The sequence below is a fragment of the Grampus griseus genome, assembly GCF_964374135.1.
Source record: "Grampus griseus genome assembly, chromosome: 6".
Lineage (NCBI taxonomy): Eukaryota > Metazoa > Chordata > Mammalia > Artiodactyla > Delphinidae > Grampus > Grampus griseus.
In genome coordinates this window covers 35,634,504-35,651,547 of record NC_139000.1, presented here as the reverse complement: position 1 = coordinate 35,651,547, position 17,044 = coordinate 35,634,504, and the positions used below count along the sequence as shown (strand labels likewise).

The window sequence follows — 17,044 nt, the reverse complement described above, 5'->3', positions numbered from 1 at the left end:
ATGATGGAGAGACATGGACTCATTCTCTAATGAGATCTCCCTGGGCAGCGGGAGTGTGAGGGCTAGGGTGGAGCAGTACACAGACCAGCCGCTTCCTAGACCCCAGGCTGGCAGTCTAGCTGAGCACCCTGTGAGGAGGGGAGAAGGAAAACGGGTGGGGCTGGAAGACTCAGCCCTTCCCTGAAGAGTTCAGGACTGTGTCAACACATCCACGAGCACAGGTGGAATTAAATTAATGCCACGTGGTGACACGAAGGCCCATCCTAACAGCTCTCAGGGGCATTCCTTCAAGGTGTTCTAATAGCTCTCATTGGGATCATCAACTGCCCCCAGAGGGTGTTTTGAAATTTTCTGGGGGCTTTTATATGATTGACAGGTGTTATTGGCTTGTGGTGGAACAGTCCCACACAACAAAGATCTGCCTTTATCCTGCACTATTTTCATGTCCTGCCCAACATTCATGTAGGTGGTAGGAGAGAAATCTGCTTATAATTCTTTAAATCTAGAACGGAACTTCATTCTCATATTAATGTGAACTTGCAGTTTCCATGGTCTTAATAAACACTGAATTTTCTAGGAATGCAACTACTGTGTAAACTGAGCAAAGCTTGTACTTTGTTTTATTTGGAGCTTTGCCAAGAGTTCCTCACCTATTCGTAAAATCCCACTCACAGTATGTGACACACAGTTAAGTCTGTGTTCGGGATGGTTGCATTCGTGGTGATCCTGTGCATGGAGCGAGCCATGGGCTACTCCATTATGTCTGGCAGTTTAGACATGCCAAATATTTACTTATCAAAGTACATAGCAGTTAATTATAAACAATTTCACTTTCACTTCTCCTTTATCTTATAATTAGGGTATTATTTTGATTTTATTTGAAATTACTTGTGAAGATAGACTATATTTTTTATGAACTTAAATTCAGGAGAGTAAAGGGGCAATGTAAATATTTGTTATTCCCTAGGGGACACTGGGTGGGACTGAGCAGAGAACCCCGGTGTCAGCACAGCACTACAGGGTCCCATTAAGCAGGGGAAGAGGCTGGCGATCTTCTCCTCCCGAATCCTCGTATGCGTACATCTGATCTACACATGTGTGTCCATGCCTCTGTGTGTATGTCCTTTATATTTTTTCACCCTAATGGAATCATACTAAACATATTACTCTACAAATTGTTTATTTGCTTAAAAATATATCTTGAACATTTATTCATGTCAGCACAGATAGCTCTACTTAATTCTTTTTAATGGTTGCAGAGTAGTTTATTGTGGGAAGGAGCCATAATTTATTTAACCTACTCCTATTGATAAACACTGAGTTTTTTCCATTTGTTTTTAATTATAAATAATTCTGTCATTATTATATGGATTTAGGTATCACTGTGCATCTGTGTGAATATATCTTGAGATAAAGTCCTTAAAGTGCATATAAAAGTTCTGAGTTAGATAGTAGGTATGTCCATTTAAAATATTGACAGATACTGACAAATTTCTTTCCAAAATGGTTGCACTGATTTATACACCTATGACTGTGTATGGAAATATCTGTTTCTCATATCCTAACACTGGACCTCAAGAAACATTTCAATCTTTGATAAGCTAATGGGTTTTATTAAAGTATCTCCTGGGAATTCCCTGCTGGTCCAGTGGTTATGATGTGGGCTTTCACTGCTGTGTGCCCGGGTTTAATCCCTAGTCGGGGAACCACGATCCCACAAGCTGCGTGGTGTGGCCAAAAAAAAAGAGTATCTCATGATTATTTCAATTTGTAGTTTTAAAACTATGAGTCAAGTGCACGTCTTTTCCTATACCATTGGACATCTGTATTTTTTCCTGTTCATTTGGTTTACCTGTTTTTTCTACTGATTTTTTTCTTCTTATTTGTTTTTCAAAATCTCTTTATATATTAAGGAAATTAGCTTTTTGTCATCTGTGCTCCAGTTTAAAAAAGTATTTTATTCTTTGTTTTTTTGGGTGTTTTTACATACATATATAAAACATTTCTGTTTTAAGCAGTCGTTTATATCATTTTTCTTTGCCTTTTGTATTTGGAACAGATTTTTTTTTTTTGGCCACATGACACGACTTGTGGGATCTTAGTTCCCCAACCAGGGATAGAACCCAGGTCCTCAGCAGTGAGAGCGCAAAGTCCTAACCACTGGACTGCCAGGGAATTCCCTGGAACAGATTTATAAATTTATTTATTTATTTATTTATTTTTGGCTGCATTGGGTCTTCGTTGCCGCACGCAGGCTTTCTCTAGTTGTAGTGAGCAGGGGCTACTCTTTGCTGTGGTGTGTGGGCTTCTCATTGCAGTAGCTTCTCTTGTTGTGGAGCACTGGCTCTTGGCGCGTGGGTTTCAGTAGTTGCAGCATACAGGCTCAGTAGCCGTGGTGCACAGGCTCAGTTGCTCCACGGCATGTGGGATCTTCCAAGACCAGAGCTCAAACCCGTGTCCCCTGCATTGGCAGGCGGATTCTTAATCACTGTGCCACCAGGGAAGTCCTCCCTGGAACAGACTGTAAAAGGCCTTCCCCACTCGAAGTTTATTAAAAAATTTCCCTTATTTTTTTTCTAGTTTTATTATGATTTCATTCTTTAAATTTAAAGTTTTGATCAACCTGGAATTTCTTTTGATGTAGAGAATGAGGTATGGATCCAACAGGCTTAACTGTCCCTACACCATTAACTGAATGATTTACCTTTTCTCCACTGATTTGCAATGTTGTATCTGTAAACACCCACATATATTTGGATCTATTTCTGGATGCTCCATGCTGTTTCATTTGCCTATTTACTTCACTTTCAGTAACAGTTTTAATTGTTGTAACTTTATCATAACATTTTAAAATATGCTATGTTTTACTCATTTCTTTATTTCAGAATTTTTCTAGCTACCTTGAGTGTTTATTTATCCAGTATTTGTGTCATTTTGACAAGTTTTAAAAAGTTGGCATTTTGATTGAAAATGCTTTGAATTAATATATTACTTTGGGGGAACTGACATCTTCATGATACTGAGTCTTCCTACCTAAGAACAAGCTACATCTCTCCATTTATTCTTTTATGTTCCTTAGTGGAGTTTTAAAGTTAAGTTTATTCCTCAGCATTCTACCTTTTTTATTTTGATGCTATTGTTAATGTTTTCCCCTATTATTTTTCTAGCTAGCTATTATTTACTTATAAGAAAGCTAATGGTTATATTTATAATTTTATACTATTATATAAGTATTATATATTTAGAATTAGAGTAATTTTAGTATTTCAACAGTAGGCATAATTCTGACTTTGAGATATTTATATTCTTTTTCTGCTCTGTGATGTGACTTTAAAATAGATTGATCATAATACAAACAAGTCTTTGGTCAAGGGTTTACCTGAAAACCCAGCCCACATCCACACTTACCTTCTGCAGATCCTGGACAGCTAAACCACCCAGCTGGCTTTTAGCACCAACTTTCTAAATCAGGAGTATTCAACTCAAATTCCTTTCCAGGTTAGGCTTGTAAGATAATGAGAAAGCAGGTGGGTGGGGGCCATGTCTCCAGGGGCTGCTGCCACTAAGGCCCCGCCTACCACGACCATGTGGGAATACGGCCCAGTCTGGCCAGATCCTCTGATTTTTCAAGGGAAGCCAGAGATCCAGATTTATAAATTTTCAATGTTGACTCAAATTTATAAGAAGTCCTACATGGGGCCAACTAACCATATCTGTGGGCTAGATTAGCCCTTTGGGCAGCTGGCCACCAGTTTGCCACGTCAGTAGACAAGAGTCTCGGAAATGCAACTATAGTCTCAGCGTTTACTGGATTATTTTCCATCTAAATAGGCTTGTGCAGATGGTAGAATATGTCTTCCTGTGATCTGTCTAAACCCATGAACCCCAACCCTAATAACAAACCCTCCCTCTGCAGAGCAGTCCCCTCGGGGATCTCATGTGATCCTCACAAGGGCCCTGAGAGATCAGAGACACATCCAAAGTCACAGCAAGGAAGTGATGGCGCCAGGATTAGCCCCCAGATTATCTGTGTGGTAGAGTGGCAGACTGTACTGGCCTGCTGTTCAATTTTACCTCTGCTGCTCACTAGCTGTGATCTCTGGCAAGCTACTTAAGTGCCCCGGGCTTCCATTTCCTTGTTTACAAAGTGGATGTGACATAACAGTACGCACCTCCCAGGGCTCCTCCAAGGGTAGAACAAGTTCACCTACCAGAATGTTTGGTACTCCGTAACTACTCAGTAAAGTGACTTATTATTATTATTAACTAGTCCAGGCTTCTTTCTACCCTACCGCACCCCCCTACCCAATTATTTGTGCTTCTTTGGAAAGAATAAGGACCCAGGAGACTGAAGTCCGGCTCCAGCTCTCCCCTTTACCCCTTATATTGGGCAAGTCACTGCCCCTCCCTGAGACTCGGTTTCTGCATCTGTAAAATGGGGATGCTGTCAGAGGTCTTGTCACGGGCTCTCATGACCCCAGGGGAGAGGATTCATGGGACACTTGTGATGTTAGGAGAAGTTCATTCTGACTGAGGTTCCTCTCCCGCATCCCTGCACCGTTACTGACACCCCCCCACCTGCAGGCTCAGCAGCCCTCCAGGCTCTTGCCCCATCTCAGGTAGACAGGGAACCAAGTCACTCTTGCCTCTTAACTGATCTCCATGCGGTGCCCAGAGTCCTGGCTGCTCCTGCCTGAGCCCCACGAGCCCCAGTCTCAGAGCCGGGCCCTTCCTGCCTTGGGACCTACATGAGGCTATGAGAGAGCCTGTCTCGTCCGGCCCCTACCCCTGCCTAAAGTTCTAACCCGAATCCAGCCCTGATGCAACTACAGCCCACTCACATTTCTCAGAACCCCTTGTCTCTGGCACTACTTCCTGTGTCTTGCCTACCAACCTACAGGGACATCCCGCTACCTTAGGCTGGACCTCAAGGCTCTGGCCAAAGTGTGATCCCTAGCCCCTCACTGTCTGTTAATGTGAAGTGTCCAAGACTGCCTTCTACCTGCGTGGTCGGACAGCCTCCCGGAGCTGGTGGCTGAGTCTGTCCGTCCAAACTATCCCAGTGCTGCTGGAGCAGGGAGGGGTGTCTGCCTGTCTCGCCCTCCTGGCCCAGCCCCTTCACAGCAGTGAGCCTGACGTGACCAGCCACCATGAGAGGAGTCATAATCGCAACATGTATTGGGTGCTTGTGTGTGCTAGACCAGAGTCTAAGCACCTCATATGTTTACAGCATTAATCCTCACAGCAACACTGTGGGCTGGGTGCTATCACCATATTACAGATTTTAAAACCACAGCCCAGAATTCTTATATAACTTACATAGCTAGTCAATGGCAAGTTCAAACCCAGCAGTGTGCCTCCAGGGCCCAAACTCTTCATCTTTACACTGACAGCTAAAGCAGCTGGTCCCGAGCCTTCCAGAAAGGAAGCCTAAACCTCCTGCCCTTCTTAACTCCACCTCTGCCTGCAAATCTACAATCTGCCAGGAATCCCACTCATCCTCCAGGCTGATGCCAAACAGGGCTGCCTTTCTCCTGAGAGGGCTAAATCCCAGCGCTCTGAACACTCAGCCCCACCTCCAGGGGCCCCGAAATCACCCAGCCCCTCTGACACGAGGCTTCCCTGGCCCCCCTCCCAGCCCATCGTCCGTTTGCCATTTGCTCTCCTCTGGCTTTATCAGAGCGTCTACAGCCATGTCTCATCGAAGCCACAACTCCTGGCCCCAGCAGTCCCCTGCCTGACCTGTTCCAGGACCTCATAACCTCATTAAGACAAAGATGGCCAATCAAGTCCAAAAGCACCAAGAAGCCGCTTTCCTCGTCACACGCACGTCCTTTCTCTCTCTCTCTGCCACTCATCCCCCATGCCCCAGGGGCCCTCACCTGTCACAATGGGGTAGGACTGTGGCCCCGGCACGCTGCTCCCGATGTCGGCAGGGGTAGGGCTGGTCAGGTTGGCCTTCATGTCGTCCAGCCCTCCAGCCAGCGAGGCCATGGTAGAATAATCGGCGGTCTGAAAGAGGAAACAAGACAGACACCTCAGCACTGAGACTGCAAAGCACCCCAGCCAAATGCCACCACCACATTCTGGGCTCAGCCAGCTAACCCGTGCCAGTGCCAAGGCCCCCAGGGGGCTCACGGACCCCTGGTATTGAGAGGGCAGATTCAGCTCGACAGAACAAGGCAGGTATCCAGAATCAGCAAGTCTCCCCAAGTGAAGAGGTGGACAAGATTCAGTGCAGCTGCACAAGAGTTCAAACCTAGCTTCCTTATGGCCTGCAGGCTTCCCTTACCCAGCCCCAGCTAGCCAGAGACAACCATCCTCCTCAATGCAAGGAGGAGGACAGAGACATCCATAAGCAAAAGCAAGGCAGAAATAAGAGTCTTGTAGACAAGAGGACGGAAAGAAAGGTTTCTGATTTCTGTGCTCTTAAACCACAGATGCAGAATCACAGAAACAAGGGTTAAAGGGAATTTGGGCCATCACTCAATCCAAATCCTCATTTCACAGATGAGTAAACTGAGGCACAAGGGGAAGAAGGCTTTGTTCAGGGTCAACAGGGGATGGTTCACCATAAACTCCCACCCAAAAGCCAATATATCAAAGCATATGAGTCACAGCTGGCAAGTGTTTTTGAATTCCAGAAGCCTGTAAACACCTGTATGCTGAAAACTGTAGGGTGCGCACATCTGATTTACCAAGTCCACACTAACCACGTGCATTTGGCCCATGAGTCATGCTCCTTTCTTTAAGCCATTTCATGAAATCAGAGCTTGCAATGAGTCATTTCCCTGGCATCCAAACCACTGTCAGAATGGTCTCCAGGCAAGGTTGTGAAGATGCCAACCTGTCTTCCCACTCAAGGACAGACTACGGTATAGGCATGAGTGACAGATCTCTTCCAACCCCCACTCCCCCGGCCTATCTTCAGTAAAAGGAATATCTGCAAACACCCAAACCAAAGAGTCTAGTTGTGCCAAGCATTGGCACAGGGAGTTTCCTCTACCACCCTGGCACTGCCAGTGGAGGACACATTCCTGTCTGTCCAGGGTTATGTCCTTGGCAGAGAGGGACAGGGAAGCGAGCAGTCTTCTGAAAGAAGTTTGCAGGCACCCTGGGAAGGATGATGAGGACTGAGCCACTGGAAGGGAAACCAGAGGAGCCACCAGGCAAGTGGCAGGCAGAGGGGACCCAGGCTCAGGCACGTTCCTGGCACTTTTCTCTGCAAATGAATTAGAAAGTACTGCCAGGGCAGCTCAGATGCCAAGCGGGGTGCATGGCAGCCGTGAGTCCAGGAGGTACTGCAGGCCCAGGCACCCTGAGATAGATTCTTGTCCAGAGCTCCCGGGGCTCTCCACCCGTCTCCAGCAGAGGCTGATTCTGAAACACGCAGAGACGAACACAGGCCTGAAGCCAGCCCGGGTAGGACAAGATGGGGGACAGGCCTCCCCGACATCAGGAATCACTATAAAGCTGCAGTAATTAAGACAGTATGGGACTGGCACAGGCACAGAAAAATAGGCCAATGAAACAGAATCAAGTCCAGAAACGGATCCATGCATATACGGAATCTTGATATATGAGAGAGGTGATGTACAAATCAGCAGGGAAGGATAAAACTCTAATAAAAAATGCAGGGTAACCAGTAATCCATTCAGAAACAAGGGGGAAAAAAGAAACTGGATCTTTACGCCAGACACAAAAATCAATTCCAGGTGGATTAGAGACCTAAATGTGAAAGGCAAAGGTATCTAACTAACATGGTCAGCTCTAGGTCCAGCCAAAAATCCTTGGGAGCAAGTCTGTCCTTCATGGAAAAGGAAACAAATGGTCCTGGGATGCTCACACAGAGTTCCTGGTTGCTGTAAGGACAGCAGTGGGTCCTGGTCAACCTGCTGCCTTGCTTCAATGCCTTCTCCTCCAGAAAGTCCTTCATGACTACCACTCGCCAGGAAGCAGGAATCCCAGTGGTACCAGGACAATAAAAACCATAATCTTCACGACCTTGTCAAAGCTCACATTTACCGATCACTTACTCTGTGGCAGGAGCTTTACCTATATTATCCCATTTAATCCTCACAATTACCCCATGTAGTAGGTTCTGTGTTATTCCTATTTTACAGATGAAGAAACTGAGGCTTCTATTATAGAGGGAAAGTGCTTGCCTAATATCACACGGCTTCCAGGTGCCAGAGCTAGGATACAAACCTGGGTACATCTGACTCCAAAATCTCCACAATTACCCTAATGATTTTCCTATTGTGTTCTAACCCTTTAACAGGTATGAAATCACTTTGCTAGTACCAACCTTTTAAAACAGAAAATAGAGTAGTCTAGAAGAGAAATTTTCTAAGAGTCTCACACATAGAAAGAGTAAGTCTTGTTTCCTTAATCTTTGTTTCCATGTAAGTGGATATGCGTGTACTAGGTGGAGATGACAATATATGTCTTGCTACAGGTCACACCCAGCAGACTATTCATTCCATAAAGCAGGGAGCTATTGGGAAAAGGTCACTGTCCAGACTTTACCCTACGCAGAATGGGACGTGGTCATGACATTAGCCCCCTAATTTGCTTAAAAAATTAGAAAGTAAAGCTCAATGAAAGCTCCTCCTTCAGTGCATTGTCGTGTGCAGAGACAGGAGGTCAAGATGCCTCCTGTGACCCTAGGGTCCCTAGGTCCCTCCTGTGAGGGTCTCTGGGGTTTCTGGGACCCCGGGGTGAGGACCGCACCTCCCATTTCCCTATGTTCCTGTGTCCTACTGGAGGCCTGAGCATGGTGGATGCTTAGCATTTATTGAGCTTTTCTTGTGTGCAAGATGGCACGTGAAGACCAGACATGCTCTCTGACCTTTATCCACAAACCTCAAGGGAAAAGACACGTGGCCCTGAAGCTCCATCCAACAGGGACAAGGGCACAGAGCCATTCATTTACACGGCGCAGGAAGTGGTGAGGAAAGGTTTCTTGGGCAGGCTGTATTTATCCTGGACCCAAGCAATCCCTGACCATCCCCCTCAGGCTGAGAAGAGCTGAAGAAACGCTTAGGGGCGAGACAGGAGTGATCCAAGAACAAGGCACCTCCTGCAGGAGAAAGAGGTGGAGATGAAAAAGTAGACAAGCTGGGATTCGACTCTGAAGAGCTTGTGCAATGAACCCTTGGATGAGCAAATGAATGAATGACCCCTTATCCTCAGGAGAGCCAGGCAGCATCCTAGCCAAGAGTAGCATCCCTGCAGCTCTCCCCACCTCACTACCAGGCCTGGTCCCTTCCTAGACTCCAGGCTAGGCAGCTGGGTCCACAAGGGAAAGCCTCTAATTCCCAAGAAAACATAGCCGACCTGGGTTTAAGAAAATGGGGAGAGGGTGGCCAATCCTGCCTCTTATTTTAATGTCCAGATGGAGGGGCCTTTTTGTTATTTGATTTTGTTTTAGCCAATAAATTCAGTATCAAGGTTTGTCCAGTCACTTCGAAAGTTGGCTTTGAATCATCTTTTCAAGACATGAAAATCTTCAACTTGTGTAACACGTGCAGTGGGAGGTCCAAAAACCCAGTTTCCCAACCACCGATGGTTGCCAGAAGGTAAAGTGAACTTTCTTAAAGAGCTGGGGCTCAGGGGGACAGCTGGATTCATGAACCAGCTCTCACTGGCCTTTGCCATTTGTGCCTCCCACCACCCCACCTAACAGGGCTGGCCTTGAGCCCAATCTCTTTCTTTGCTGGGATTCCACAGCTCTTGCTCTGCTCCTGCATGAATCAGGGGATGCTGTCATTTCATTTGCTGTGTAATTATTCCCTAATTTCTCACCACTGTCTGTCCCCCTGAGCTGCCTAGATTTTTAAAGGCAACTGCATTCTCCCCAGTCTCCTGGGATCCCTGGAACCTCGTTCCACTGGCTGCTCCTCAGCCACTCCAGGCACTGTCCTACCTCTGCCTGGGAGGCCCATCTCATCAGCCACTTAAACTCCTACATTGTCCACAAGACCCAGCTCAAATGTCACCTCCTTGGTGCAGCCATTCCTGGGCCCCACGTTCCTACCAATAAATCATGATTTCCTTGTCTATGTTTCCATAATTGGTGTCATTTTGCACAGACCTCTATTTTCATACTTGCCACCACATGTAATGGCTGTTCGTCTGTCTCCCTCCGGGTCTCCTTGAGAGCATAGAGCATGGAACAGCATCAGAGCCCCCTAAGTGCTTGTTGAATGAATGAATGCATGGTCCAGCAGCATGACATTTTCCACAACATCCAAAACTTAGCTGGGGAGTGTTCAAACAAGAGCTCCAAATAACATGCTAACCTCTCACCTCTACCTTTCATCAAGTCAGGTGATCAGAAAACAGCATTCTTGTCCACCATGAGATGAAGTCCCTGAGGAAGTGACTTCACTGGTCTGTGACAGAATATCAGGCATTTAGCACTGATTAGAGGCAATAAAAGAAAACAGCCATACAAAGAACTTCAAAAAAAAAACCAAACAAACTCTGGAGACGTGTCCATTAGAATATTCAAATTCCATGTGAATCTCTCCTATAATTCATTACCAGAAAAAAAGTTTCTTCTCCTGACAAATGGTTAATTTGCCTCTGACTGAACAATAGGAACACTGGAAACCACTACATATCCCTCTTTGTCTTGGTTGCCAGGAAGACCAGTCAAATTCAGTGCTCAATCACCACAACTACATCAATGCTGGCGCCTCCTGCAATGATCTTACTCTCTCCTCTGCACAATTTCTGAACTTTTTTCAGCCTTAACTAACTTAGATATATGTAATTGTTTATTTTGCAGGACAAGTCCTTTTTGAAAATGGAGGCTGGGAGAGGTAGAAAGAGTGACAGAAAAAGAGAACGGGAGGGAAGACCAGGAAAGGGAAAGAGAAGAGAAGAGAATACATTATTGGGGTCTCTTTTCTTGGTAACAGTGGTATCTCTTTCCATATCGCATAGCTACTTGGGAAGCCAAGGGCTGAACAGTGGGGTTGTGTTGGTGCACCTATGTCCTTGGGAACATAGCCCCCCATCCTCCCTCCATCAGCCCCCAGCCTCCGACAGCCACAGGCAACAGCTGTGTTCCACACTGCTACTTCTCCAGGCTTTTGGAGTTCTTTCTTTGGATGTCATTTTGGGCTTCTGCTCCCTTCCCATCAGGGCTCCCTGGTGCTGTCCTTGACTATGACCCAGGAAGGGAAATGAACGAGGTCAGCAATTCACAGAGCATCCACTCCAATGCAACCAATTGGGATAAAACTTCTCTACCTACTCACATGAAAAGATGTTCAACATCACTAACTATTAGAGAAATGCAAATCAAAACTACAATTAGATATCACCTCACACCAGTCAGAATGGCCATCATCAAAAAATCTACAAACAGTAAATGCTGGAGAGGGTGTGGAGAAAAGGGAACCCTCTTGCACTGTTGGTGGGAACATAAATTGGTACAGTCACTATGGGGAACAGTAGGGAGGTTACTTAAAAAACTAAAAATAGATCTACCATATGACCCTGCAATTCCACTCCTGGGCATATAACCAGAGAAAAACATGGTCCAAAAGGATACATGCACCCCAATGTTCATTGCAGCACTGTTTACAATAGCCAGGACATGGAAGAAACCTAAATGTCCATCTATAGATGAATGGATAAAGAAGATGCGGTACATATATACAATGGAATATACTCAGCCATTAAAAAGAATGAAATAATGCCATTTGCAGCAACATGGATGGACCTAGAGATTGTCACACTCAGTATAGTAAGTCAGACAGAGAAAGACAAATATCAGTATATCACGGAATCTAAAAAAAAACTACACAAATGAACTTATTTACAAAACAGAAGAAGACTCACAGACTTAGAGAATGAATTTATGGTTACCAGGAGAGAAGGGTGGGGCAGAGGGATAGATTGGGAGTTTGGGATTGACATGTACACACTGCTATATTTAATATGGATAACCAACAAGGACCTACTGTATAGCACAGGGAAGTGTGCTCAATATTATGTAACAACCTAAATGGGAAAAGAATTTGAAAAAGAGTAGATACATGTATATGAATAACTGAATCACTTTGCTGTACACCTGAAACTAACACAACGTTGTTAATCAACTATACTCCAATAGAAAACAAAAAGGTTTTTTTTAAAAAAAGATAGGCAATCATCCGTCAAGCATAGTTTAGATGGGTGGGCTCCACATTTTGTTTGCATCAATTAAAAAAAACAACAAAACTTCTCTGCCTACTGCCACAAACTCCTGGGAGGCCTCAAGTTCAAGCACTGCCAAGTATGCACACCCTCCTCTCAGACACCATGCTCCAGATAACACACCGTCTTGCACTCTCAAATGTCTGAGCTAGAAGGATGCTCAGGGTCATCTTTCCCAACCTGGAAAAACTGATTCAGGGAGGGGAATGGACTTCCTTAGCTAATTTTTATCTGCATCATTTATAGCGGTTGATCCCGTGGTAGAAAGAACAGTGAACTAGGAGCAACGGCACGGGGTTCCTGCCCCAGCTCTGCCTCTTTCTCACCTGCATGACCTCAGGCAAGCTGGGCCAGCTCTCTGAGCCTCATTTTCCTTATTAATAAAATGAGATTTAAGTCTAAGCCCTTGCTGCCTGCCTGACGGGGCGATTGTGAAAATCTGAAAGATAAGGAGAGGGATCACATTTTGGAAACTACACAGCACGAAGGGTCAAGGAATCCTAGCAGGGACTCAAGGAGGCGCGTGCCCCAGGAAAGTGTGTGCTGGGTGTCATTTGGGTCCCTAGGAAATTACCTGGAAAAGGACTGCCTGGGGCTGCACCAAGTATTGTCTCATCAGCACGGGGCACCACTGCCATAGCATGGAGGAGAAAAGAAACACAGACACGTGAGAAGGAGGGCAGCACGAAGCAGGGCAGTGCAGGGGGACAGGCTGCAGGGCTGGCTGCCTCAGCTGGCCACTTGGGGCCACAAGGCTTCCCCATCACCTGCTGAGCTCCTCCAGGCTCACCGTTGGGCCAGAGGTAGCCCTCGAGAGCTGGGCCAGAGGCCAACCACTCCCATCCTGAGGGACCAGACACCTGCCCACCTACACACCTACCCAGAGGAGGACAGAGGCTGGAGTAGGGCAGCTGTGTCCCCAGGGCCTGGACTGATGACAGGCAGGAGTGTGGCTGAGGAAGCCCACCAGCCCTAGGGACAGGAGGACAGGGTTCAAGTCTGACAGCCAAGTTTGTGCTGTGTGGGACCAGGCCAGGCACCTCAGTTCTTGGCTCCTTTTCTCATTTGTAATGTGGGGATATATGACCTGCCTCACAGGGTCGTGAGAAGGCACACAGGGAGTGATAAGAAAGTCAAGTGCTGAGGGCAAGCCTTTTTGTTCTCATATTTTTAGTCCTCAGGGCCAATATACCAGTGAGTTTATCAACACCAGTATCCCAGTGTGATTTTGCAAGATGTTGTCATTGGGGGAAACTAGATAAGGGTATATGGAATCCCTCTGTATTATTGCTTAGCACTGCATGTGGTGAATCTACAATTATCTCAAAATAAAAAGTTTAATTTTAAAAAGAGTTAGAAAACAAAAAACAATTAGGTTTTAGCATTGCATCTCCACTAAACCAAATAAAGATGAATCAAACTTGAAAAAAATGTTTGCTGAAAGGAGGGACTACGAATAACGCCTGCAAAAAAGTACCCCATAATCTACAAAGTGCTACTGTCAGCATTGTCTGAGGGGAAGAACTGCCAAGAATTCTGAATGGCCTCCCTCTTCCAGGAAGCCATCCTGGATTTCCCCTCCGCTGTGTTCCTAGAACCCCAAAGTGGGCACATCCCTACCACTGCACTTAACACTCTGCATTGTATACTTAATTGCTCAGGGTTCTCATTCCCCAACTACAGTGTGAACTTCATGAGGATAGGGCTGTGTCTCCCTCATCTTTGTGACAGCAGCTCCTGGCCCAGTGCCCAGCTCTGAACAGATGTGACATAAATGCCTGTGGAACCAAATGAACAGGGACAGGTACTGTGGCCTGGCTCTGCCAACAGCATCACAGGTGCTTCCTAGGGTCACTGAGAGGGTAAGTGATGGCAAAGTGCTTTTATTCATCAGAAAGTACCCTAGGCATGAATGAGACATGCTTGTTATTCATTTGGTTCTCCAGAACTGTGCCCATGCCTGGGTCAACATGGTCTGCAGTGGAATCAAGGGGCTTCCAAGAAGAGATTTGCAAGGTTTAACTGACTCATCTCTCCCTATTCTGTTTACAGCCTGGCAGGCGCCCCTCCAGCCCGCCCCCAGACACCCTTCCAGGTGGTGTGGGACAGCAGGGGAAGCCCCAGAGAGGAGACTGAAATCAGGTGTTGTGGTTTCTGTCCGGGAGAAACTTTTCCAGAAATGACTAATCCGGAGGCCCCCTTCTCCCGCCCTAGCCACTTAGAGAATCTTAGTGAGCCCCAAATCTCAGGGCCCAAAGGAGCTCAGGGGTTATGGAAGCTGATCTTCAGCTGATGCTCGAAACTCACTGGTGACAGGAAACGCACTACTTCCTGAGGCAGCCGCTTGGTGGCCACACAGCTCTGGCTACAACAAAGTGCTAAGGCCTCCCCACGTTGGTCTTGAGTGTGCTCTCTGGGGCCCCAGTTCCAAAGAATGCCCTCTCGGGGCCTAAGAAGCCTGCTTCTGCTTTTTTTTGTCGCCTCATCACCTGGTTAACTCATGCTCTTCTCACAGTCAATGCAGAGTTCACCACAAGCGCTTTTGAAATGGAAAGTGATTTTGTAGATGAGTTTTTTAAGTACTCATTCTCCCCCACCCCTAAGCAGCGTGCTAGTTGTAAGCGAATGTTCTGTGCTGGTAAACCCTCCCTGGCTCCTCACTGCCTCCAGGTAATGTTGACCCAAACCATACAGGCCCCAATCCAAATCCCAACCTACTTTTCCAGTTTCAACTCAGATCTACCTACTTCCCAAACGGCACCCTCTACTCCAGCCACACCACACACATGAACTCCTGAGCGCCCCAGTCCCTCCACTCAATGCCTTTGCTCACGTTGTTTCCATCCTCACCCCAGTCCAAATCTTGTCCTCTAAGGCCCACTTCCAATGCCATCTCCTCCTGGATGGTTCCATAAATCTCTCTGGTTGAAACAAATCATTCCCTTCTCTGAATTCCCGTGGCATTTTCCCCGCACCTCATCTGGGACATTTGTCCCCTGCTACTCGGTCCCAGTCATTTGGCAGCATGTCTGCTCTCCCTCTGAGATAAGGAGGCTCCTTTGGGCAGCCTGATCTGAACCTGGGTCCCACCAGTAGGCCTGGGCAGGACATATCCTGAGTGAAGCTGAGAAGGGAGAGAGGGAAGGAGCAAAGGAATCTGGGGCCCACCCTGAACCTCAAGAAATCTGTAAGAAAAGCAGGGAGAGAAGGCCCTGGGCTCGGAGCATTCCGACTCTTGTCCTCCCCAAATGCAAGAGAAGAAATGACAAAGCTTGGAGCACAGAGTTCCACTTCCGGAGGACAAGAGCTGGGACCCAGCAGCCAAGGCCCCCTGAATGATAAGAAGATGCAGTGGGGTGGGGGGATGCGGGGGGGAGACTCGTGTGGAGGAGGGAGGGGAGGACTCCCTGTTTGGGAAGCCCCAGGGTCTGCTCAGACTCTGCCATCCAGATCCTGATGTAGAGAAGAAGAGGGAGATTTCCAAAAACAAAGCTCTATCTTGGAGCAGCCAAATTCCACCAGCTTCTTCCAGGCAGTTCATGGTGGGGCCTGGCTGTTCAACCCTGCTACAGGGAAGGGAGAAGGGCAGGGAGACCCACTACCCACAAAGGAATGCAGGCCTCTTGGCTACCTAGGGGCCTGAAAGGGGGCATGCAAAGGGAGGTCCCCCATCTTAAAGTACCTGGTACAGGAGTGGGGGACATCCCAGGATGCTCATAGCTCATTTTCTTTCGGACTTATTTCCCCACTGCGGGAAGACAGAAAGGCTATCCTGGGTCCATAAAGAAATGAAAAGACTTCCCTCTGTACTGCAAGATCAATAGGATGGGGGCACGGAGGTAAGCCTGGATGCCCCTCTCCACCACCTCTGCCCTGCTACCTCTGAGTGGTGACACGCACGTGCGCACACACACACACACGTACACTCCCACATATACACACTCCTCAGGCCAAAGGCCATCTCTCTGCCCCTTCTGCTCCCCGTCAGAAAGAACTTTGTAACAGGCAACATTCTGAAAAGGCAAACAGGCAGCCTCGGGAGGGTGTGTCCTCTTTGTCACCAAAGTTTGCTAGAGCCAAACAGACATCGTGCGAGAGAAATACCAGAACAAGAAGGCTGAGAGGACCAGGCCTGTCACGGCTATTTCAGGCTCCAATTCAGACGTCTTTACCAGTTCTCATCTAAACCCTCAGACACAGAATAAGTCAGGAGTACTCGCATTTCCTGGACGCTTACTACACACCAGCTACGTGTTCTAGGTGTTAAAACCTATTAATTTATTTAATCTTACAACGACCATATGGGGTAAGTATTATTACTCCCGCTTTACAGAGGATGCAAATGAGGCACAAGGGGCCAAAATAATATGTCTGAATCACCCCCCAGCAGCGCAACTCCAAGTCTGAGATCCTGAACGCCACCAGACACCACCGTCATCAACTCTATCCTGGTACGAATGAGAAAACTGAGAATAGGGAGTGGAATGAGCCGCTCAGGGGCTGTTAAGACTCAGGTCCTTTCTGATGCCAAAGTCTGTGTTCTTCACCACGACTGCACAGTGCCTCACGCTGGGCCCAGGAGAGGGAGACTGACTGCTAGGCCAGGAGCATCTTCATAGGCTTCACAACCTCCTCAGACACCTACCTGCTCCCGACTCTCTACCTGTGACAAGGCCAGTCCTTCTCCCTGACTGCCCTTTCCTTTCCTCTCCTTCAATCTTGTCCCTCCACCCCTTCACGTCCCTGCTCTAGAATGACCTCCAGTATGAAATGTTTCCAGGTGGGTTCGGCCAGTGATGGTATGAACCTCATCATTTATTCTCCCCACTTA

General features: G+C 47.0%; 1 protein-coding gene across 8 annotated transcripts in view; it reads right to left on the bottom strand.

Moving 5' to 3' along the window:
- Positions 1 to 17,044, bottom strand: part of PAX5 (paired box 5) — a gene marked incomplete at both ends in the record, with an annotated part of 184,414 nt that overhangs the window by 73,933 nt on the left and 93,437 nt on the right. For all 8 annotated transcript variants that reach the window (XM_082657339.1, XM_082657341.1, XM_082657342.1 and 5 more), the window contains one exon: positions 5,883 to 6,012. In XM_082657339.1, coding sequence (XP_082513465.1) covers positions 5,883 to 6,012 — 130 coding nt within the window. The remainder of the gene's footprint in view (positions 1 to 5,882; positions 6,013 to 17,044) is intronic.